The following is a 25,262-nucleotide window of genomic DNA, read 5'->3' on the forward strand; positions in this document are numbered from 1 at the left end:
GTGGAACTCACTACTACTGGATGTGGTCGAGAAAAATAACAGATACTTTTAAAAGGAAACTAGATGAGAACATGGGAGAAAAGGGATTAGAAAGATGAGCTGAAAGCCTGAGATGGGGTTGGCAGAATGGGGGAGACTTGTGTGGAGTAGAAACTCCAGTACAGACTAGATAGACTGAATGGCCTGTTTGTATCATGTGTATTCTATGTAAATCTTTGTAACTTACTTTACAGGATAATAGAGGAGGAGGATTTGCAGTCAGGAAAAGCAAACCAAACCTCACGTCTGACAGGGTCAATCAGTTCATTGGAATCTGAAGGTTCGTACATCTGAAGGGATTTAATTGACTGCCTCAGCTGGAAACTGGTGAGAGGCTGTTCACCTGCTCCTCCTGTGGGAAGGGATTGATAGAGCTGGTAAACATGCTGACACGACAGTGAACTCGCAATAGCAAGAGACCGTTCACCTGCTCCGTGTGTGGGAAGAAATTCATGTGTTCATTCAACCTGCTGGCACACCAGCTCGATCACATTGATAAGGATCCTCTTCAATACTCTGACTCTGAGAAAAGCTTTGAAATCTCTGAGGAACTGATCCAACACCAGCGAGTTCACACTGATGAGAGACCGTTCAGCTGCTCCCACTGCGGGAAGAGGTTCAGCGAGTCAGTGCATCTAACTGAGCACCAGTGAGTTCACACCAAGGACAAGCCATTCAGCTTCTCCCAGTGTGGGAAGAGATTCGCTCAGTCCTCCCACAACACTGAGCACCAATTGGTTCACTCAGAAAAGAGACCTTTTAAATGTACTGAATGTGAGAAGACCTTCAAAAGAAGCATTAATTTGCTGAGACACCAGCACATTCACACTGGGGAGAGGCCATTCCCCTGCTCAGTGTGTGGGAAGAGATTCACTCATTCAGTTCACCTTTTGACACACAAGCGTGTTCACACCGGGAAGAGGCCTTTCCTCTGCTCTGTGTGTGGGAAGACATTCACTCGATTTTCACACCTTTTGACACACGAGAGTATTCACACTGGAGAGAGGCCGTTCACCTCCTCTGCGTGTAGGAAGGGATTCATTCAGCCAGCTGACCTGCTGAAGCGCCAGTGGGTGCACACTGGGGAGAGGCCATTCACCTGCTCGGTGTGTGGGAAGGGATTCACTCGACCCTGCTATCTGCTGAAGCACCAGCGAGTTCACACCGGGGAGAGGCCGTTCCTCTGTTCCATGTGTGGGAAGAGATTTACTTGTTTACAACACCTGCTGAGACATCGGACTGTTCACACTGGGGAGAGGGCGTTCACCTGCCCTGTGTGTGGGAAGGGTTTCTCTGAGTCATCCAGCCTCCAGAGACACCGATGCACCCACACTGAGGAGAGGCCGTTCACCTGCTCCATTTGTGGCAAGAGATTTGCTCAGTTGTCCTACTACACTGTACACCAACGCGTTCACTCTGATAAGAGACCTTTTCAATGTTCTGACTACAGGTAGAGCTTTAAAAGAAGCAATAACCTATTGAAACACCAACGCACCCACACTGGGGAGAGGCCTTTCCTCTGCTCTGTGTGTGGGAAGACATTCACTCGATTTTCACACCTTTTGACACACGAGAGTATTCACACTGGAGAGAGGCCATTCACCTCCTCTGCGTGTAGGAAGGGATTCATTCAGCCAGCTGACCTGCTGAAGCGCCAGTGGGTGCACACTGGGGAGAGGCCATTCACCTGCTCGGTGTGTGGGAAGGGATTCACTCGACCCTGCTATCTGCTGAAGCACCAGCGAGTTCACACCGGGGAGAGGCCGTTCCTCTGTTCCATGTGTGGGAAGAGATTTACTTGTTTACAACACCTGCTGAGACATCGGACTGTTCACACTGGGGAGAGGGCGTTCACCTGCCCTGTGTGTGGGAAGGGTTTCTCTGAGTCATCCAGCCTCCAGAGACACCGATGCACCCACACTGAGGAGAGGCCGTTCACCTGCTCCATTTGTGGCAAGAGATTTGCTCAGTTGTCCTACTACACTGTACACCAACGCGTTCACTCTGATAAGAGACCTTTTCAATGTTCTGACTACAGGTAGAGCTTTAAAAGAAGCAATAACCTATTGAAACACCAACGCACCCACACTGGGGAGAGGCCGTTCCTCTGCTCCGAGTGTGGGAAGGGATTCGCTCATTCGTCCGGCCTGCTGAGGCACCAACGCACTCACAGCGGGCAGAGGCTGTTCATCTGCTCCGAGTGTGGGAAGGAATTCATTGATTCATCCCGCCTGCTGAGACACCAGCGAGTTCACACTGGGGCAAAACCGTTCACCTGCTCTGTGTGTGAGAAGCGATTTACTCAGTCTTACAGCCTGCTGAAACATAAGCGGCTTCACATGTTACCGACAAAGTTAGAATCGGTTGTTGCTGCTAAGAATCACGTCCAGGACTGAACCTTTTCTCCTTTCTAACTTTAGATTATTTCAGTTCTCAGACCTTCAGTTACTTTCATGGACAGGCCCCAGCTCCCCATACCTTCCAGAGTGTCTCTCTTAGCCTTGAGATCCAGTGCATCAGTTTGAATATAATGATATTTTATTCAAAAAATATATTCACAGCTCAAAGGCTGAATTGTAACTTACATCAAAAAAATTCATAAAATTTAAAATATAAACTAAACAATCAAGCTAAAAACATGGAAACGTGACAATCATGTAATGATAAAAATAGAAATATTCAGCAGGTAACAAGGGAGTGGTGAACATGATATTAAAAGAAGGAATAATGAATTAAAATTATATTAAAATTACAGACCAATACACCATTCCTATATTACAGGCTCTGAAGTATATAAATGATGACATTTATAATTACTTCATTGAGAACCGGAACCATGTAAGGAATTACTCTGTCTGTATGATTGCAGTGCTGTTAATAAAGTCAGGAAAAGACAATCTGTTGTTGTGAGCTTGAGTATCTGGTGTCTGAAACCACAAGATTCAACATTTAGAGTCAACGAGATGAACAAGGAAACACATCACAGCCCAATACTCCAGCTCGATATTCACAGGAGAAAGTCTGTTATTGACATCTCATGCGGACAGAACAGAGAAAGATCCCAACTGTAAGAAACCCTTGAATCATTTGTAAATATCTTTCAAATGCTGACAGATTCCAACCGTCAGTTTCCATTACATTGAAGTCAGTGGAAGGTGAGAGGGTGGTTAAAGGTTCCATATATCAACAAAACTTGATATTGTCATTGCTTTACATTGGTAGAATCAGGAATGTCACACAAAACATTTTAAATCCTCGTATCATAATTACCATCATTTTCAGGCTTGAAACTCAAACCTGTTTCACATTCAGTCAGGAACAGATCACAGTTTTACACCAATTTCTGATTTGACAGCACGTTTCCAGCATTCACCGTTGTTCTTCCTGACTCTAAACACAGTTGCAAAGGAGCCTTCTGTGTCTAGGAGCTCTGAACATTGGAAGAGTGCGGCTGGGCCACATTTCTTACACACCTCGGGATTAACTTGCAAGTTCAGTCCTGGATGTAACTAACAACAACAATAACAGAATCCAACTCCTGCAGTCAGTTGTGAACTCGCTGGTGTCTCACCAGGTGGGATGACTGAGTGAGTCCCTTCCCACACACAGAGCAGGGAACGGCCTCTCCCCAGCGTGAATTTGCTGATGTTTCAGAAGATGGTATGACTGAGTGAATCCCTTCCCACATGTGGAGCAAGTGAACGGCCTCTCCCCAGTGTGAACTCGCTGGTGTGTCATTAGGTCAGATGACTGAGTGAATCCCTTCCCACACTTGGAGCAGGTGAATGGCCTCTCCCCAGTATGAACTCACTGGTGTATCAGAAGGTGGCATGACTGAGTGAATCCCTTCCCACACCCAGAGCAGGTGAACGGCTTCTCCCCAGTGTGAACTCGTCGGTCTGTCAGAAGGTGAGATGACCGAGTGAATCCCTTTCCACACTCGGAGCAGGTGAATGGCCACTCCCCACTGTGAAGTTGCTGGTGTGTTCGCAGATACTTCTTGCTTTTAAAGCTCTTCTCACAGTCAGAACATTTAAAAAGTCTCTGATCACTGTGTACAAGTTGATGTTCAGTAAGACGGGATGACTGAATGAATCTCTTCCCACAGACAGAACAAGTGAATGGACTCTTCTCAGTGTGAACTTGCTCATGTGCCAGCAGGTCAGATGAGTAAGCAAATGCCTTCCCGCACACACAACACCTGAACGGTTGTTCCCCGGTGTGAACTCGCTGGTGTGTCAACATACTGGATAACTGAGTGAATCCCTTCCTGCATAGAGAGCAGGAGAACGGTTTCTCCCCAGTGTGACTGCGTCAATGAGTTTCCAGCTTTGATGTGGAAATGAATCCCTTCCCACAGTCCCCACATATCCATGGTTTCTCAGCGGTCCTGGTGTCCTCGTGTATCTCCAGGTTGGACGATCAGTTGAAGCCTCATCCTCACACACCTGTATGGTTTCTTCCTGCTGTGAATGGTGATGTTTTTCAGGCTGTGTAACTGGTTAAAGCTCTTTCCACAGCCAGTTCACTGGAACACTCACTTGGGTGTGTGAATGTCTCGGTTCTTTTCCCCCTGTAAAAGCAGTTTACCAGAGTTATCATTGTAAACACAGGATAGAAATTCAGAACAGAAAATTCTAGTGTCCTCTTTCATTCCCCCCAAATCTATAAATCTCCCTCCCACACACTCCTCTCCCTCTCTGCTCACTGTTCCAGATTCAGTGTCCAGTTTCCTACTTATTCTTTTCTCCTCTCCAGATTCTCTCTCCTCCTGTCCTTAAACTGGTGACTCAGACTGTGGATCAATTCCACTCCTTCACTCTAATTCCACCAAATACTTAGGGTCAAAACAGCAAATTATCTTTCATGTCTCTATTAGTAATTTTAAATAAACAGAAAAAACCACCTTTTCCCAATTGGGCATTTGGTTCAGGTGGATGCCGAAGAGAAGCCGGAAGCGACAGATAGAGATTCCGGACCAATAGGAAGAGAGGGGCGTGGCTGGAGGACCTAGTGAGTACAGATTGTCTTCCAACAATCGGTGTGAATGAGGGGCGGGGCCTTATCTTCGCGGCATGAGCCTCGCGCAGGCGCAGTGCAGGGCACTGAGTGGACCGTGTGCAGTGCGGGTGCTGGAGCAGGATGCAGGCGGTGCTGTGGAATCTGCGGGGAGGGAGTTGACCCCGGGCAGGAGAGGAATAGAGCCAGTGGGTGGACCGAAAGATACAAGTATCTTTTGTACGTCTCAGGATCCGAATAAGAATCTAAAGGTTCCGCGTTTTGATCAAACGCAGCAATAGCTACGGGGCTTCCTATGACAGCCCCGGGTTAACGGCCGCCATCTTGACAGCAGGAAGGTGCAGAAATGCGCAAGCGCGGTCATCCGTCCCTGTCAGGAGGAGAGAATGTTGTGCATTTTTATCCTGGACTGACAGGGATGGATTTTGGAAACTCCTTTTACAGGGGATTAAATGGGAAAAGATTTCAGGTATCAGTGTGATTGGAATAGCACCGAGATATTCAAAATTCTGGTCAGATCACACCTGGGGAACTGTGAGAGAGTTCTGGACACCACATCTTAAAAGGACATGCTGTGTAGGCCTTGGAGGAAGTGCAGATTTACCTTAATGACGTAAAAGCAAAACACTGGGGATGCTAAGTTTGGAATGAAAATAGAAATTCTCGAAAAACTCGGCAGGTCTGGTGGCATACATGGTGAGAGAAACAGAGTTAACGTTTCAAATCCAATATGACTGTTCTCCAGTTCCAGCATTTTCTGTTTTATTTACCTTACCTGAACCCGGACTGCAAGGGTTAAATTAGGATGAGTTACATAAATCAGTTATTACGGTACAGAAAGGCCATTCCTCCCATCAAGTCCATGCTGGCTCTCTACAGAGCAACCCAGTCAGCCTCATTTTCCCTTCACTATACTTAAACCCGACACGTTTATTTCCCTCAAGTCTGTGTCTCGGTTCCTTTCTAAAATCATTGATGAACTCTGCTTCCACCACCCTCATTGGTAGCGAGTGCTGAGTATTCCCACTCACTGTGAAAAAAATATTCTCCCCGATATCTCCCTTGTATCCCTTACCAAAACCTTAAACGTGCTCTCTAATCCTTGTATCGTCACCTAATGGAAATAGCTTTTCCCTTGTACATTTCATCTAAATCTGTCAAAATCTTGTGCACCTCTATCAAATCTCCCCTCAGCTCCTTGGTCCAAGGAGAAACCCAGCTTCTCCAAATTAACCTTGTAGCTAAATTCCATTTTCCCTGGAACCATTCTGGTAAATCTACCGTGCATCCTCTCATTGAGCCTAATATCCTCCTTAAGGTGTGGTGAACAGAACTGGACACAAGAATCTTCTTCTGACCTAACCGGAGCTTTATAAAGGTTCAGCATATTTTCCCTACTTTTGTACTCAATGTCTCTATTTATGAAGCCTAAGATCCCATATAATTTCCTAACTGCTCTCTCAGTCTGGCCTGCCACCTTCAAAGATCTGTGTACGTTAACTCTCAGGTCTCTCTGTCCCTGCACACTCTTTAGAACTGTACCATGTAGTGTATATTGCCTCTCCCTATTCCTTCTACCAGAATTCATCACCTCATTGTGATTTCTGAAGAAGAATCATATTGGACTCAAAATGTTAACTCTGTTTCTCTCTCCACAGATTCTGCCAGACCTGCTGAGTTTTTCCAGCACTTTCTCTTTTTACCTCATTTGAAGGTTATGTTCCCTGGAATTTAGAAGATTAAGAAGTGATTTGATCAAAGCTTTCAGGATGTTAATTGGAACTGGTAGGGTAGATAGAGAGAAATGACTCCCATTGTTGGGGAATCTAGGATGAGGGGACGTAGTTTGAAAGTTAGTGTCAGATTTTTCAGGAGTGAATTTGGAAACACTTCTCCATGTAAGCTCGGTAGAAATTAGGAGCTCTACTCATCAAATGGCAGTTCATGCCAGGTCAATGTTAATTTAAAACCTGACACTGATGAATCATTGCTAACCAAAGGTATTAAGCGACACGGGGCAAAGTGTTACCGATCAGCCATCATCTCATTTCATGGTGGAACAGGCTCGAGGAGCTAAATGGCCAAATCTTAGAATCGTAGAAACTTACAGCACAGAAGGAGACCATTCAACCCTTTGTGCTTGTGCTGTCTCTTTGAAAGTGCAGTCATGTTTAGACCAACACAGCCACTTTCTGTTTGTAACCCTGTAAGTTCCTCATTCCCAAATCCCTGTCAACTTCCTTTTAAAATTCCTTATAGGATCAGATTCCAGCACCTTTTCAGGTCGAGAGTTCCAGATCCTGACAACCCTCTGTCAGTGTAGAAACTGCTGAATCCGTTATTGAGTCTGGAAGGTTGTTAAGTGCCAGATTGAAAGATGAGCTGCTGTTCCTAGAGCTCTCATTGGAACAGTTCAGGAGGCCAAGGACAGAGAGGTCAGAGTGGGAGTGGGGCAGAGAATTAAAATGACAAGTGACTGGAAACTCAGGGTCAAGTTCACAGACTGAACCGAGGTTGTTCCACAAAGTGATCACTCAATCTGTGTTCGATCTTCCCAATGTAGAGCAGACCACATGGTCAGCTCTGAATACAGAAACTAAATTGCAAGAAGTACAAGTAAATCACTGTTTGGTTTCATGGTTAAAAATCTTGGGAACAGCCTGAAGAAAGATTCTTTATTTGAAGAGTAAAGATTGCAAAGTCAAGCAAACTGATCATCAGAATATTAAATTCTGAATATTAAATTCTATTCCAGTTATAAGGATTTTTAATATCAATAGAAATGAACCCCATTTGTCCAAATGAACACGGTTCAGTCCTGGATGTGATTAATCCAGCAGAGTCCAAGCCCTGCAGTCACTGGTGAACCGGTTGGTCTTTCAGCAGTTTGGATGATCAATTAAATCACTTCTCACACATGGAGAAGGTGAACGGTCTCTGCCCAGTGTGAACTCAGTGTTGTCTGTATTGGACATGATGGTTTTCCCATGTACCAGCTGCCCTTGTCTTTCTGGTTGGTGGAGTTTGTTGGTTTGGGAAATTCTGTTAAAATTCTGCTTGAGGTGCAGATGGATGAAGTCCATCTCCTTTTCCCCTCTTCCAAATCTCTCTCTCTCTCTCTGTCTCTCACTCTCTCTTACCATAACGGTCAGAGGCTTGTGTAGGCCCAGACTGGGTGGCAGGTTTCCTTCCCTGAAGGACATTAGTGAACCTGTTGGATTTTTAGGACAATCCAATACTTTGATGGTCACTTTTTCTTGTTTTAAATTCATTTTACAGGATATCGGAAAGGGAGGATTTGGAAGCGGGAATCTCAAACCAAGCATCAGATCAATGCCTGACAGAGACACTCAAATCATCAGGACCTGAATACCATTGGATTTTAAACATGGAAGGAAAAAGCACCGTTCATAGTGAGGAGAAACTCTACACATGTTCTGTGTGTGGACGAAGATTCAGCCAATCATCTGGCCTTTCAAAACACAAGTGCAGTCACGACCGGGTGAATCGTTGGAAATGTGGGGACTGTGGGAAAGGATTTAATTACCCATCTGAGCTGGAAATTCATCGGCACAGTCACACCGGGGAGAGGCCGTTCACCTGTCCTGACTGTGGGAAGGGATTCACTTGTTCATCTACCCTGCTGACACACCAGCGAGTTCACACTGGGGAGAGACCATTCACCTGCTGAGTGTGGGAAGAGATTCACTCGGTCAACCATTCTTCTGCAACATCAGCAAGTTCACACTGGGGAGAGACCTTTTAAATGCCCAGACTGCGGGAAGTATTATAGAAGTTCTGAGGAATTAATACGCCATCAACATGTTCACACTGACGAGAGACCATTCAGGTGCTCTCACTGTGGGTCAGCGTTCAGGCAATCATCCAAACACACTGTACATCAGCGTATTCATGCTGGAGAGAGACCGTTCACTTGCTCCGAGTGTGGAAAGGGATTCATTCAGTCATCCCACCTGCTGACACACCATCTAGTTCACACTGGGGAGAGGCCATTCATCTGCTCCAAGTGTGGGAAGGGATTCACGTGTTCATCTCACCTGCTGACACACCAGCGCAGTCACATTGGTGAGCGGCCATTCACCTGCTCTGAATGTGGGAAGAGATTCACTCAGTCATCTGCCCTGCTGAAACATCAGCGAGTTCACAATGGGGAGAAGTTGTTCACTTGCTCTGAGTGTGGGAAGGGTTTCACTCAGTCATCCAACCTGCTGACACACTGGCGGGTTCACAATGGGGAGAGGCCATTCACCTGCTCTGAGTGTGAATAGGATTCACTCAGTCATCCACGCTGCTGAGACACCAGCGAGTTCACAAGTAACTAGAGTGATGGAATTTTGTGACTGAACCATGTTCATTGGGGTCTGTTTCTGCTGATGTTCATGAATTCCAGCCCAGTTATAGAACATAAGGAATAGGAACAGGAGTAGACCATTCAGCCCCTCGAGCCTGCTCCGCCATTCAATAAGATCATGGCTGATCTTCTTGTGTTTTGATTTCCACATTCCCATCTAGCCCTGATAACCTTTGATTCCCACCTTTGATTCCAATATTATGGATAAAAGTCAAATAAATCAGCTTTGTGTAAAACACGCAATGTGTTGAGTCTTGTAAATGTTTCTAACACAAGTTAGTTTATTTTGAAGGGCTCTCCCACTCCCCTATCTCCTCAATTCTCACCTCCAACAACAAGTGTGAGGAGCTCGAGGAGCTTTTCTGTCACTAAGATTGAGACAGTCCGATCAGCTGCCTCTGGTGCTTCCCTCCCTTCCACTCGCCCACTGGGACAAATTGTCTCTTACGTTCTCCTGTCCTGGGACTGAACTCACAACTTTCTCTAGTTTCCCTGCGACCTCCCCTCAGGCAGGTTTCCTTTGGCCTCTCCAGGTTGGATGATTAGACAATCAGTTGAAGCCTTGTCCACAGACAAAGCACAGAGCCCAGAGTGAGACTGGGGTGGGGGGAGGTGTAAGAGTTGTGGGAGCTAGGGAGGGGCAGGGGACGGTTAAGAGTTGTGAGAATGCAGGGGGTTGAGTTGTTTGAGCTGGGGAGGGGGGTGTGAAGCAGTCATTTTTTCAATGGTCTTTATGATGGAGGCAGTAATGGGGCCTCAGACCTCATTCTCTGGACATGTGAATAATCACAAGAAAAGACACACTCGTAATGGAGCCTCAAACCCGATGGCAGGACTGTCCCAGCTGTGTCTCTGCTGCTATTGCTGTCCCAGAGGACATGACAGCAACTCCTCAGCCCGCAACTTCACCAGGGATTATGACCCACAGTTTGGGAACCCCTGCTGTAAGGTCTTGTCAACATTTTTTGTTTGAGTTTTCTGTCTGCAAATCCTCTCCCTCTCCTATCCTGCAAAAGGAAAAGTTGGACAGGCTAGGCTTGTATCTTCTGGAGTTTAGAAGAGTAAAAGGCTACTTGATGGAAACATATAAGATCCTGAGGGGTCTTGACAGGGTCGTTGTGGAGAGGATATTTCCTCTTGTTGGAGAATCTAGAACTAGGGGTCACAGTTTAAAAATAAGGGGTCGCCCATTGAAGACAGAGATGGAGAGATTATGAAGAGAAAAAGTGAGTCTTTTGGAATTCTCTTCCTCAAAAGGCAGTGGAAACAGAGTCTTTGAATATTTTGTTTAGGCATAGGTAGATTAATTCTTGGTAAACAAGAGAGTGAAAGGTGATTGGGGTAGGTGGGAAAGTGGAGATGAGGTTACAATCAGATCAGCCATGATCTTATTGAATGGTGGAGTAGGCTTGAAGTGGCCTCACTCCTGCTCCTAATTTGTATGTTTGTCCAACAACAAGTGTGAGGAGCTCATGGACCTTTGTCACTAAGATTGAGACAATCTGATCAGCTGCCTTTGCTGCTTCCCTCCCTTCCACTAACCCACCGGGCTGAACTGCCTCTAATTTTCATCCTTGCCCGAGACCTGAACTCACGTCTTTCTTTAGTTTCTCTCCCATCTCCCCTCCTGCCCTCTCAGGGCTCATCTTCTCCATGAATCCCACCTTCTGCTCCATCGACCCTATTCCCACTAAACTGCTGACCAGCCAACTTCCCCATGTTCACTGACTTTATTAATGGTTCTCTCTCTCAGGTACTGTCCCTCTCTCCTTCAAATTTGCCATCATCAGCCCCTCCTCAAAAAACAAACCCTTGACTCCCCCATCCTTTCACTGACTCACCTGCAGTCTCTCTTTCCTCTCCAATGTCCTTGAACCAAAGTCCCAAATCCATGCCCACCTTTCTTGGACATGCATGTCTGAATCCCTCCAATCAAGTTTCTGCCCCTGTCACAGTGCTGAAACAGTTCTTATCAAAGTCACAAATTACATCCTATGTGACTGTGAGAAAGATAAACTTTCCCTTCTTGACTTGTCTGCAGTCTTTGACAAGGTTGACCACATCATTCTGCTCCATCACCTCTCCACTGTTGTGCAGCTGGGAGGGGCTGCTCTCTCCTGACTCAGGCTATGGGTCAATCCCACTCCTTCACTCGAATTCTACCAGATAATGCAGCTCACAACCAGAAATCATCTTTAATGACTTTATTAGTAATTTTCAATGTTTGGAAAGAATCATATTTTCCAATTGTGTCCAGTGGTTAGTTCAGTCAGAGCTTCCTTCTTCCCAGGTCTGTTCCAACAAGCTGTGTTTATTTGAGTCACATTTCTACAGACTCACTCACTCGGTAAGTGATCAGATCTCACTGAACTATGACACAAGCTGTGTCTATCTGAGTTATATTTACACAGACTCATTCACTCAATAAGTGATCAGATCTCACTGAACTATGACACAAGCTGTGTCTATCTGAGTTACATTGATACAGACTCACTCACTCGGTAAGTGATAGTGTCTGACTGAGATGCAACAACAACTTATATTTATATTGAGCTTTTAACATAATAAAATGTCCCAAGGAGTTTCACAGGAGCATAAGGACATATTAGGTCAGATGACCAAAGCTTGGTCAAAGAGCTCGGTTATAAGGAGTGTCTTAAAGGAGGAAAGTGAAGTAGAAAGGTGGACAGGTTTAGGGAGGAAATTCCAAAGCTTAGGGTCCAGGCAGCTGAAGGCGCGGCCACCAATGGTGGAGAGATTAAAATCGGGGATGAGGGACATCGGGTAATGGTGCTCCATGTATGTGGGCCTTATAGCCCAGGCCTCAAGGCCCAAATCTGAACTTTGCAACATCGTTTGACCATCCCTAGTCTCAGACAAAAGCAATTCCTCGTATGATACCATAAGAAGTTAGGACCAGTTGAGTCCTCCTGTGTACTCAATAGGGATTGACTTTAACAGATTTAAAATCCTCTGGATTTCAGTGTTACAACAGCAACATTTTAATAAAAGGAAAACATATCTATAAATCCTGGAAAACTAAAAGAACAAAAATGGGGAAATACACAGCAGCTCAATCATTTCAAAGTGATAAATGAATGGTCACTGTTTCAGGGGGACTCCTTCAGAATGAACACTTCCCAACAGCAGCACCAACCCCCACTCTCCCTTCCCCTCCCTGTTCACTGAACACTCCTTCACCCACTCATTCACCCATTGCACATCCACCCAATGGCTCCCAGCCCGGACTGACATTCAGCACGAACCCAGTGAGAGGGTGAGCTGGCCCTCGGGATGTCAGAATGAACAGGAGCTGGAAGTGGTTCCAATCAATACATTGTCTGTGTCATTATTTAAAAAGGAAATTAATATTTTATCAAACACCCCTGTGCACCCCCTCAGTGAATTACAATTTCCAGCCCAGACCCTTCCTATTGTTTCTACGTGGTGAATCCTGTGTGGTTTCAGCAGAGGGAGAGACAGGCTGCTCATATCCCTACTCTCACTGCCGAGAGGCTTGTGGTCTCCACCCTCAGGGTTTCAGAGCCCCTCAGGTTCCTGGCAAAGACTGGTCCACCTGTATCTGTGCAGGGGCAGATTCAGCTGGTGGGAGAGGGGACAGCATGTTGGGTATTGCCTGGGGGTTTGGGAGTAATGGGTGAGAACTGGGAACACTTTGATCAGTGTTCCCACTTCCATGTCTCCTTTGTCCATCGTCCCTCTCCTGGACCAGAGTCACATCATTCCTCCCACTCTGCTGCAGACCAGTTTGGTGGAGATCAGTGACATGTTGTAAGGTCACAGATACAGTGTCTGTCATCCTGTTTAAGGCAGCAAACATCTCCTGCACGGCCGTGGTCATGACCTGCATGGACCCATTTCAGAGCCGTACTTGAAGTTCCATGGAGGCAAACACTCTCTCCATGACAGGCAGTCTCTGGAACCTCCTCCAGCCCTACGATCCTTCAAGCTCCCTGCGCCCCTCCAATTCTGACCCATTCCCCACACTCCCACCTACTTCAATCCACCATTGGTGGCTGTGCTTTCAGCTGCCAAGGCCCAGAGCTCTGGATTTCGCTCCCTAAACCTCTCGCCTCTTTAAAATCTATCTCTTTGACCAAGTTTTTGATCACCTGATCATGCGGAGATGGTGGCGTGGTGGTTAATTCACTGGACTAGTAATCCAGAGACCCAAGCAAATGATCTGGGGTCCCAGGTTCAAATCCCACCATGGCAGATGGTGGAATAAATCTGGAATTGAAAAGCTAGTGACCATGAATCTATCATCGATTGTTGTCCTTTAGGGAAGGTGATCTACCTCCTTACCTGGTCTGGCCTACCTGTCATTTCAGACCCACAGCAATGTGGTTGACTCTTAACTGTCCTCTGAAATGCAAGCTACTATGTTCAAGGGCAATCAGGGATGCACAATAAATGCTGGCCCTGCCAGCGATACCCACATCATATGAAGGAATAATAAAAAATCTGAAGCATCTTGGGACATTGTTAAAGGGTCTATATAAATGCAACATGATGTTGTTATTACCCTTCATTGGTAAACTCAGGAATGTCATACCAACATTTATTTACCAAATTTTCAGGCTGGAAACTTAAACCTGCCATTTCACTTTCAGGAACAAATCACAGTTTTACACCAATCCCACATTTCCAGCATTCACCGTTGCTCTTCCTGACTCTAAACCCAGTCATAAAGGAGCCTCCTAAGCTTTGAACCATGGGACACACATTTCTTAAACATCAGTATAACTCACATGTTCAGTCCTGGATGTGAGTAACAGCAGCAATAAGACTCCAACTCCTGCAGTCACTTGTGAATTTGCTGGTGTCTCACAAGGTCGGATAGCTGAATGAATCCCTTCTCACATTCAGAGCAGGTGAATGGCTTCTCCCCAGTGTGAACTCGCTGGTGTCTCAGCAGGTGGGATGACTGAGCAAAGCTGTTCCTACACACGGAGCAGGTGAACGGCCTCTCCCCAGTGTGAATTCGCTTGTGTACCAGAAGGTCGGATGGCTGGGCAAATCCCTTTCCACACACGGAGCAAGTGAACGGTCTCTCCCCAGTGTGAACTCGCTCATGTCTCAGAAGGTGGGATGACTGAGTGAATCCCTTCCCACATATGTAGCAGGTGAACAGCCTCTCTCCAGTGTGAACTTGCTGGTGTGTCAGAAGGTGTGATGACCGAATGAATCTCTTTCCACACTCAGAGCAGAGGAATGGCCTCTCCCCAGTGTGAACAAGCTGGTGTGCTACCAGATTCTTCTTGTTTTTAAAGCTCTTCTCACAGTCAGAACATTTAAAAGGTCTTTTATCACTGTGTACACGTTGGTGGTCAGTGAGGTGGGATGACTGAGTGAAGCTCTTCCCACACACAGTGCAGGTGAATGGTCTCTCTGTAGTGTGACTGCGTCGATGAGTTTCCAGCTTTGGGTAATTCAATCCCTTCCCACAGTCCCCACATTCCCATAGTTTCTCCATGGTGCCAGAGTCCTTGTGTTTCTCCAGGTTGGACGATCAGTTGAAGATCAGTCCACACACAGAACATGTGTACGGTTTCTCCCCACTGTGAACGGGGTGATTTTTTTTCAGACTGTGTGACTGCTTAAAGATCTTCCCACAGTAAGTTCAGTGGAACACTCTCACACGGGTGTGTGTCTGTCTCGGTGCTTTTCCAGTCACACTGATGTTTGAAATCTTTTCCCACAAACAGAACAGACAAACATTTCTCTTTCCACATTCGAAAGCTGATGATATTCAGGTCCTGATAAATTGAGCGAGTATCAGATGTTGACGTGACGTGTTTGGTTTGACTTTCCTGTCTGGAACTCCTCTCCTTCTAATACTCTGTAAAAGGAGTTGACAAAGTTCATCTCTGTAAGTGCAGGACAGAAATTCACAACAATCAATTCCAGTTTCTATGGAACATTTTTTCCTCTCTTGTTCCCCCAAAGCTGTAAATCTCCATCCCACACACTCTCCCTGTGCTCAAATCCAAACCCATTGCATCACCTCCATCAATTCCTTACTCCACTCCCAGTTTTCTCCCTCCCTTACTCTGGTTGTGTTCAGTTCTTCAGCTCCTGTGGGCAGAATGAGGATAAAATCAATGAGTCAATGATTTGCTCTCCTGGTCACTGGGACCCTGAAGCCCTGTCCACTCTCTGTTCTTGCCCCACAAATTACCAGCTTCATTCAGCTGAATTTTACAGCCTCCCTTTGTATATTTGTGAATTATCTCTCACTCCCTTTTCTTGCTTTAAACTCATTTCACAGCCGATTAGAAAGGGATGATTTGCAGGTGGGAAACTCAAACCAAACATCACATAAAAATCTGATAGAGTCCCTCGAGTCCTCAGGACCTGAATATCATCAGACTTCAAACATGGACCGCAGGAGGGGATTCAGTAACAATCTGAGCTGGAAACCCATCAATGTAGTCACACAGGAGAGAGGCCATTCATCTGCTCTATGTGGGAAAGGATTCACTCGGTCATCCAATCTCTGTACACACCAATGCGTGTGTACTGGGGAGAGGCCGTTGACCTGTTCTGTGTGTGGGAAGGGATTCACTCGTCATCCCATCTGCTGACAAGCCAGTGTGTGTGTACTGGGGAGAGGCCATTGGCCTGCTCCATGTGCAGGAAGGGATTTAAACAATCAGCCAACCTGCTGCCAGTAACCAGTGAGTTGATTCTGCTGTTATTGCTGCTGTTAATCACATCCAGGACTGAACCATGTTCATTCTGACAGCTGGGGCTTCATTCTGCTGATTTTACTCATCCTTACAGCCGGGCAGGTGTTTATATTCTGGCAGCTTCCCAGTGGCCAGAGAGGAATTAAAAATTTGGGTCAGAGCCCCTGTGATCTCCTCCCTTGCCTCCCTCAGCAGTCTGGGACACAAATCATCCAGACCTGGAGATTTGTCCACTTATAAGCCTGCCAACATCTCCAATACTTTGTCACTTCCTATATCTATTTGCTCAAGAACCTCACAGTCTCTCTCCCCAAGTTCGATACCTTCATCCTCACTCTCTTGGGTGAAGACGGATGTGAAAATCTTTTCACCTGACATCTTTTCCCACAGACAGAACAGATAAACTTGTTTCTTTGCACATTCAAAGGTCGATGATATTCAGGTCCAGTTGAATTGATTGAACTTTGATGCAATGCTTCGCGTTTGCTGTGTGTAAATCCTCCCCTTCTGATCCGCTGTAAAAGGAACATTCTCTCCTGTTGACAGGGACAGGGATGACTGCGCATGCGCCCTACTGCACATTGCCCCCGATAAAGATGGCGACGCCACATGTGCCCTGCAGCAACGCTGCCTCCGTTAAAGATGGCGGCCCGAAAGCCCGGCCTGATGCCGAGAGAACTCTTGGTGCAAATACGGGAACAGTAGTTTCTTACCCGGACTTCAAGGTCTGCGCCAGGTGTTTATGAAGTATCCCCGCCCATCAACCCACCCGCAGAGCGCTCCATTCTTCTCCTGCACTCGGCTGTTTCCTCTCACCCGTTGCGAATGCAACATGACCGCCTGGCACCTCCGTCGAACTCCTGCACCCGCACTGCGCATGCTCGGCACACAGCCCGGTACTGCGCCTGCGCAGATGTGCCTGCAGTGAAGACAGGGCACAGTCTGTCCCGCGGAGAATGCTGGGTAATATCTCTGCCATCGGATCACCCCCTTTTTGAGGAAAGCTCAGTTCCAGAGGGCCAAGATGTAACATTAATAATCAAGTCATACACATTTGATGTTTGTGGCTATGTTTCGAATTTGGTGCTCAAAACATTGCTAAAAGTAAAAAGAATACACCTGTTTTGCCAACATATATCAGTTCCTCTGATAAATGGTCTGGTACATTGAGCAGCACCAGAACCATTGCAAAACAGCAGATCATCTGGCTCAGTGTTTGCCGTGCCTTTGTAAACCTGCTGGTAATATAACCTGAATGATAATTGTGTATTTCATATATGTTACATCACAACATTTAGTCAATTTCCTTGCAGCCGATTGTTTTGTCAGAAAATATATTCCAGCAACCTTAATAACCAGTTCCAAAGAAGAATCACATGGACTTGAAACTGTTATGAACAATGTATAAGTTAAAGTTGAATATATATGTGTACACATATGTATATACACAAATGGATTTAGTTTCACTTAGGTTGCTGTCAGCCTTGTGTCTGGGAGTCTGAACGGTCAGGTCTTTTGGGTTTGTTTGTATATGTAAATTTTGAATGAGATGTTACAAGCCCTGAGGTGAAAGAGATGGGTCAAATGGGGTTAAAAGTTTTGTGAGTCAGGGCCAAAAATACAAAGTAGAGAAAAAAAAAACTTTCCTGTTGCCTTGCAACAGTGATCCAGGGACAGACACAAAGAAAGACAGGAGTTGGGAGGAAGATAGTTCCGTGCATGTCAGAGAGAAGGGACAGGAATTTTAAGTTCTATGATAAGAAAACTTTTAAGGCCATTAGCACCAGTAGTTGACTGAATAGTCAGTTATAGAATTCAGAAAAGTGATCAGTTTAGCTGAGGTGCTAATGGGAGACTTTAAGAGTTTAAGGTGTCTTGGGGAGAGATACAAGTTCAGTGAAAAACATTGAGTGAATGCTCAGGAATTTATCAGAAGAAAACAATTTACAACTGTGCCACTCCCAAGCGAGAAGCCTTCATGTCAAGCTAGTGGTGACTCTTTACTGGTTTATGTGTCAGTAAAGATATTGCTGGAGTAAAGGAATAGTGTAACTTTGAAGCATTTTCTTGTGTTTGTATTGAGATCTTTCCAACCTTTTTTTCTGGCATGATATAGTTCATTTTTCTTGTTTAATAAATATTTTATCCTTTGTGTTAAAAGTTAATCAGCAGTCGTGTGAATTTGTTCAGCAACTTGCCTCCATGGTTTCTGAAAAATAAGTCAGGATCAAGCCAGCTTTCACCCTGGGAGCTGACTTGTCCAGTACTAACATCAGCTGGGGTCATAACAAAACATAAACTGTTTCTGTCGCTCCACAGATGCTGCCAGACCTGCTGAGCTTTTCCAGCACTTTCCATCTTTATTTTTAATAACTAATGTTTCTTTTATCAAGGGGTTTTCTTGCAAAGTGAACTTTGTCAATGCTACATGAAAAATGGAGCGGTCTGAGATAATAGAGATAAGAAATAGATAAATAATGGATGGTCAGTACTGAAGGTGAGTAAGTCATCCTGTGCAGATGGAATGCATTCCTGGTTACTGAGGGAAGGAAGGGTAAATACTGGGGAGGCAATTAGTCACAAGTTTCCGAAACACCTTCTATATCTGGGTGAATATAGAGGACTGGAAGACTCTAAATATTACACCCTTGCTCAAAAAGGGCAGATGGATAAACCTGGTAATTAATGCTGGTCAGTTTAACGCTGGTGATGGAGAAGCTTTTAGAAACAAAAATCCAGGAAAACATTAACACCTACATTACCAAGTATAGACTGAAAAAGGAGAGCCAGCATGGAATTATTAAGGGCAAATCATTTTTAACTAACTGGACTGACTTTTTTTGTTTGTGGGTTAACAGTGGGATGAGGAAAGTGCAGTAGATGTTGTGTATTGGGACTTTCAAAATGCAATTGGTAAAACTGGAGGTCATGGGATAAAGGCAGAAAAGGGTCAGCAGCAGTGAGATACAAAGTTGTATCAGGGTTACAAATGAGAGAGTTGTGGTGAATGACTGTTCTTCTTACTGCAGGGAGGTATAAAGTGGCTGTCCACAAGGTTCAGTACTGCTGCTTTTTATGTACATTAAGGCTTGTGATTGGGGGTACAGGGCACAATTTTGAAATTTTCAGCTGACAAAACTTGAAAGTGTAGATAAATCAGTGAAGAAAATAAGATTAGATTTTAATAGGACACAGACACAGCTGGGGGAATGGACAGACTCATGACGGATGACATTCAATGCAGCTAAGTGTGAGGTGATACATTTTGTCAGGAAGAATGAGAAGGCACAATACATACCCACTTCAGGCGAGACAGGGGAGACAGGGAAGGAAGTAAAAGAGGAGGGGTTTTGGAAATCAGGCAGAAGGACTTGATATGCTTAAAGAAATTAGCATAGAAAGGGAGGAGGTTCTATGTGGTCTGACAGGCTTAAAAGTAGATAAATCTCCAGGCCCGGACAAAAGGTATCCCAGGCTGATGAGTGAGGCAAGGTAGGAGATAGCAGGGGCTCTGGCAATAATTTTCAATACCTCTCTGGCCACAGGAGAGATGCCAGAGGACTGGAAGACAGCCAATGTGTTACCGTTATTCAAGAAGGGAGGAAGGGATAAACCAGAGAACTACAGGCCAGTCAGTATAACCTCAGTGCTGGGGAAACTATTGGAAGCAATTCTGAGGGACAGAATTAATCCACACTTGGAGAGGCAGGGATTAATCAAGGACAGTCAGCATGGTTTTGTTAAGGGGAGGTCATGTCTGACCAATTTGATCGAATTTTTTGAAGAGGTGACTAGGTGTGTAGATGAGGGCAATGCATTTGACGTAGTCAACTTGGACTTCAGCAAGGCAATTGATCAGGTTCCACATGGGAGACTGATAATAAAGGTAAGAGCTCATGGGATCCAAGGCAATTTGGCAAATTGGATCCAGAATTGGCTAAGTGGCAGGAAGCAGAGGATGATAGTCGAGGAGTGTTTTTGTGCCTGGATACCAGTGCCAAGTGGAGTTCCACAGGGATTGATGTTGGGTCCGTTGCTGCTTGTGGTATATATAAATGATTTAGACTCGAATGTAGGAGGGTTGATCAGTAAGTTCGTGGATGACACGAAAATTGGTGGGGTGGTAAATAGTGAGGAGGATAGCCTTAGATTACAGGAGGATATAGACGGGCTGATCAGTGGCAAATGGAATTTAATCCAGATAAGTGTGAGGTGATGCACTTGGGCAGGACAAACAAGGCATGGGAATACACGGTGAAAGGTAGGATCCTGGGAAGTACTGAGGATCAGAGGGACCTTGGTGTGCATGTCCACCAGTCCCTTTAGGTAGCAGGACAGGTAGATAAGTTGGTTAAGAAGGCATATGGGCTACTTGCCTTTATTAACCGAGGCATAGAATATAAGAGCAGGGAGGTTATGCTGGAACTAGGCCACAGCTAGAGTATTGCGTGCAGTTCTGGAATCCACATTATAGGAAGGATTTGATTGCATTAGAGAGAGTGCAAAGGAGATTTACCAGGATGTTGCCTGGGCTGGAGAGTTTTAGTTATGAGGAGAGATTGGATAGACTGGGGTTATTTTCCCTGGAGCAGAGTAGATTGAAGGGGGACATGATTGAGGTGTATAAAATTATGAGGGGCATAGTTAGGGTAGACAAGAAGGAACTTTTCCCCTTGGTGAAGGGATCAATAACCATGGGGCATAGATTTAAGGTAAGGGGCAGGAGGTTTGGAGGGAAAGTGAGGAAGAATTTTTTCACCCAGAGGGTGATGGGAATCTGGAACTCACTGCCTGAAAGGGTAGTAAAGGCAGAAACCCTCATAACATTTAAGAAATATTTGGATGTGCACTTGTGATGCCATGGCATACAAGGCTATGGGCCTAGTGCTGGGAAATGGGATGAGAATAGTTAGGTGCTTGTTTGACCGGCGCAGACTCGATGGGCCAAAGGACCTTTTTCTGTGCTGTAGACCTCTATGACTCTATGACATAAGAAATAGGATAATTTTAAGGGGGTGTTTATGCAGAAATATTTGAAGATGGCAGGACAGGTTAAGAAAGCAGCTAATAAAGCGTATGCAATTCTCAGCTTTATATATGGAGACATTGAGAAGAAAAGCCAGGAAATTATGCTGAACCGATGTAATTCACTAGTTCAGTACCAGCTGCATTATTGTGTCCTATTCGGAGTGCCACACTTTAGAGAAGATGTGAAGGCTTTGGAGAGGGTATGAAAGAGACTTACTCAAATGATTGCAGGTTGATGGATCACCACTGGTCTACGGACAGTCTGGAGAAGCTGGTTATGTTCTCCTCGGAACAAAGATGTCTAAGAAGAGGTTTGAGAGGGGTCTCTTGGACAAGATGAGCTTAGACAGTGTATTATGGGAGCTGGGAGAGAAACTGGAGAAAGATGAGAGTTCAGGGCTCAGAGAAGGAGAAACTTTAGAGATAGTTTGGTTCAGTGGGATGGTGGAAGGGAGGGTCATGGCAGGGTCAACCGATTGGGTAGTCTCAATCTTAGTGATAAAGAAGTTCATGAGCTCCTTGCACTTGTTGCTGAAGGTGAGGATGGAGGAGGCAGAGGAGAGGGAGAGCACTTCAAAAGGAGCTAACTTGTGTTAGACATATTAAAAAGATTTGCCACAATGTGTTTGACATAAAGCTAATTTATCCAGATATTTATCCAGAATATTAACACCCATAACTGGGCTGGAGTTTGTTAATATCAGCAGAAAAAGGACTCCACTGAATATGATAAAAACAAAAAGCTAAAAGCTACTGCGGATGCTGGAAATCCAAAACAAAATAAAAACAGAATTACCTGGAAAAACTCAGCAAGTCTGGCAGCATCGGCGGAGAAGAAATCAGTCAACGTTTCGAGCCCTCATGGCCCTTCAGCAGAACTGAAGCATAGTTTCAACATTTCTCCCTTGTTGAAACTATGCTTCAGTTCTGCTGAAGGGCCATGAGGGCTCGAAACGTTGACTGATTTCTTCTCCGCCGATGCTGCCAGACTTGCTGAGTTTTTCCAGGTAATTCTGTTTTTATTCTCCACTGAATATGGTTGTGTCCTGGATGTGATTAACAGCAAAATCCATCTCCTGAAGTCACTTGTGAACTTGCTGGTGTCTCATCAGGGTGGATGGCTGAGTGAATCCTTTCCCACACACAGTTGATGTGAACGGCCTCTCCCCAGTGTGAACTTGCTGGTGTATCATGAGGTGGGATGTCCCCGGGTCTTTTACAGCACTTCCCACAGTCTGGGCATTTCAATTGTCTGTCCTCACTGTGAACTTGCTGATGTGTCAGCAGAGTGCTTGACTGAGTGAATCCCTTCCCACACGCAGTGCAGGTGAATGGCCTCTCCCCAGTGTGAGTGCGCTGGTGTTTAGTGAGTTGAGATGATTGCTTGAACCCAATTCCACAGTGAGAGCACCTGAACGGTCTCTCATCAATGTGAACACGTTGATGAAGTATCAGTTCCCCAGAACTTTTATAGCATTTCCCGCAATCTGGGCATTTAAAAGGTCTCTCCTCGGTGTGAATTTGCTGGTGTCTCAGCTGGGTGGATGACTGAGTGAATCTCTTCCCACACTCCATGCAAGTGAACGGCCTCTCCCCAGTGTGAGTTCACTGGTGTTCAGTGAGGCCAGATGATTTCCTGAACCCAGTCCCACAGTGTGAGCACCTGAACGGTCTCTCATCTGTGTGAACACGTTGATGAGACATCAGTTCTCCTGAACTTTTATAGCACTTCCCACAGTCCAGACATTCAAAAGGTCTCTCATCAGTGTGAACACATTGATGAGACATCAGTTCACTGGAAGTTTTATAGCACTTCCCACAGTCCAGGCATTTAAAAGGTCTCTCGTCAGTGTGAACATGTTGATGGCGCATCAGTTCCCCGGAACTTTTATAACACTTCCAACAATCTGAGCATTTAAAAGGTCTCTCATCAGTGTGAACACGTTGATGGGACATCAGATCGCTGGAACCTTTATAGCACTTCCCGCAGTCTGGGCATTTAAAAGGTCTCTCCTCAATGTGAACCCGCTAGTGTCTCAGCAGGTGGGATGACTGGGTGAAGCCCTTCCCACATATAGAGCAGGTGAACGGCCTCTCCCCAGTGTGGGTGCGTCGATGAGTTTCCAGCTCCGATGGGTGATTGAATCCCTTCCCACAGTCCCCACACTTACATGGTTTACCCCCACTGTGTTTGTGCTTCGACAGGCCAGATGATCGGCTGAAGCCTCGTCCACACACAGAACACATGTACAATTTCTCTCCACTGAGAACGGTGCCTTTTCCTTCCATGTGCAAGAGTCTATGCTATTCAGATTATGATAAATTGGGCCACTCCGTCAGATCCTAACGTGATATTTGGTTTGAGTTTCTTGTCGACAATCCTCCCTTTCTAACCCCCTGTGAAATGGTGAAAGAGAGTTAATGTTTTAGGATGTGCAGATTGAATTACAGGGAAGAAAAATGGAGCATCATTTGACCGTCATTATAAGCTCAGAAGCAGAAAATAAATGATTTCTGGTGCAGGAAAAGTAATTCGTCAGCATGGGAAGATAAAGCTGGTAAATCAGCAGTGAATAGCCTGGGGATGGCAGTAGAAACTTCATTCGGACACAGTTTGTGGAAATAACAGTAAAATATCAGGCATGGTTAAATTACACCCATTATTAGAGGCAGACGAAGTTAGACAGTGACAGAGAAGTGACTGGGGAGGGCAAAGGTGAAACAGATGGACATTGATTCAGATCCATGGTAAAGGAGCCACACGAGCCCCAGAGATATGGAACCACAGCACATCACTAAAAGCTCTAAATTGTAGATGAATGCTTAATAATACTCATTTCTAAAACGATTTCACTGTTTTCACATTTAAAATCTCCTGCTGGAGACGGCAGCTGGAAAGATATCAGAAACATTGGAGTCAGCTGAAATTCTAGCAGCTTTCAAATCTTCTAACCCCCTGTAGGAGATCTCAAATATCATAACCGTCAGTTGACGATATAAATTAAAAAGAGATGGGACATTTTGAGTTTACAGCATGTAAACCTGTGAAAAGAATTTTCAAAAGACATCAGTCAGTCCAGCATAAAAATTCGAGAGGACTAGAATATAAAAGCAGGGATGTGCTGCTGAGGCTTTATAAGGCTCTGGTCAGACCACATTTAGAATATTGAGCAATTTTGGGCCCCGTATCTCAGGAAGGATGTGCTGGCCCTGGAGAGGGTCCAGAGGAGGTTCACGAGAATGATCCCAGGAATGAAAGGCTTAACATATGAGGAACGTTTGAGGACTCTGGGTCTATACTCAATGGAGTTTAGAAGGATGAGGGGGCATCTGATTGAAACTTACAGAATACTGAAAGGCCTGGATAGAATGGATGTTTCCATTAGTAGGAGAGACTCGGACCCGAGGGCACAGCCTCAGAGTAAAGGGAAGACCTTTTAGAACAGAGATAAGGAGAAACTTCTTTAGCCAGAGAGTGGTGAATCTATGGAATTCATTGCCACAGAAGGCTGTGGAGGCCAGGTCATTGAGTGTATTTAAGAGATAGATAGGTTCTTGATTGGTCAGGGGATCAGAGGTTACGGGGAGAAGGCGGCAGAATGGGGTTGAGAAACTTATCAGCCATGATTGAATGGCGGAGCAGACTCGATGGGCCGAATGGCCTAATTTCTGCTCCTATGTCTTATGGTCTAAGATAAAAGCAAAATACTGCAGATGCTGGAAATCTGAAACAAAAACAAAAATTGCTGGAAAAACTCAGCAGTTCTGACAGCATCTGTGGAGTGAGAAACAGAGATAACATTTCGAGTCCAGATGACTCATCTTCAGAATGCTCTGTCAGACCTGCTGAGTTTTCCCAGCAATTTTTGATTTTGTTTCCTGAAGGAGCTGACTCTGGCTGGGTTCAAATCCACAGTCACTGGTTTTTCTCTGATAGTTTATATTCACTGCTTTACAGAATGAAACAGCACAGATGAAAACCATTCGGCCCATCATGCCTGTGCTGGTTCTTTTGGAAAATCTATCCAATCAATTCCACAGCCCTACTGGCAGAGACAGAACAATGAATATCTGCTGTAGTAATGCAAGGA

The 25,262-nt window shown here is 45.3% G+C and overlaps 2 protein-coding genes and 1 pseudogene across 2 annotated transcripts in view; 2 read left to right on the forward strand and 1 right to left on the reverse strand.

Annotated features, from left to right (window-relative positions):
• On the forward strand, positions 1-2,483 carry LOC144696937 (uncharacterized; annotated as a pseudogene).
• A 2,023-nt stretch (positions 2,484-4,506) lies between these two features.
• LOC144697443 (uncharacterized) overlaps positions 4,507-25,262 on the reverse strand; it is a 29,618-nt gene continuing 8,862 nt past the window's right edge. Inside the window, exons 2-3 of the mRNA XM_078569420.1 lie at positions 14,203-14,640; positions 4,507-4,612 (exon numbers count right to left, since the gene is read on the reverse strand). Of these exons, the coding sequence (XP_078425546.1) occupies positions 14,256-14,640 (385 nt within the window). The 3' untranslated portion in view covers positions 4,507-4,612; positions 14,203-14,255. The remainder of the gene's footprint in view (positions 4,613-14,202; positions 14,641-25,262) is intronic.
• On the forward strand, positions 5,431-8,823 carry LOC144697309 (uncharacterized). Its single transcript, XM_078569285.1, has 2 exons — positions 5,431-5,527; positions 8,338-8,823. The coding sequence occupies exons 1-2, from the start codon at positions 5,511-5,513 to the stop codon at positions 8,747-8,749; spliced, it is 429 nt and encodes a 142-aa protein (XP_078425411.1). The 5' UTR covers positions 5,431-5,510; the 3' UTR covers positions 8,750-8,823.

This window comes from Cetorhinus maximus, chromosome 23 (assembly GCF_964194155.1).
Source record: "Cetorhinus maximus chromosome 23, sCetMax3.hap1.1, whole genome shotgun sequence".
Lineage (NCBI taxonomy): Eukaryota > Metazoa > Chordata > Chondrichthyes > Lamniformes > Cetorhinidae > Cetorhinus > Cetorhinus maximus.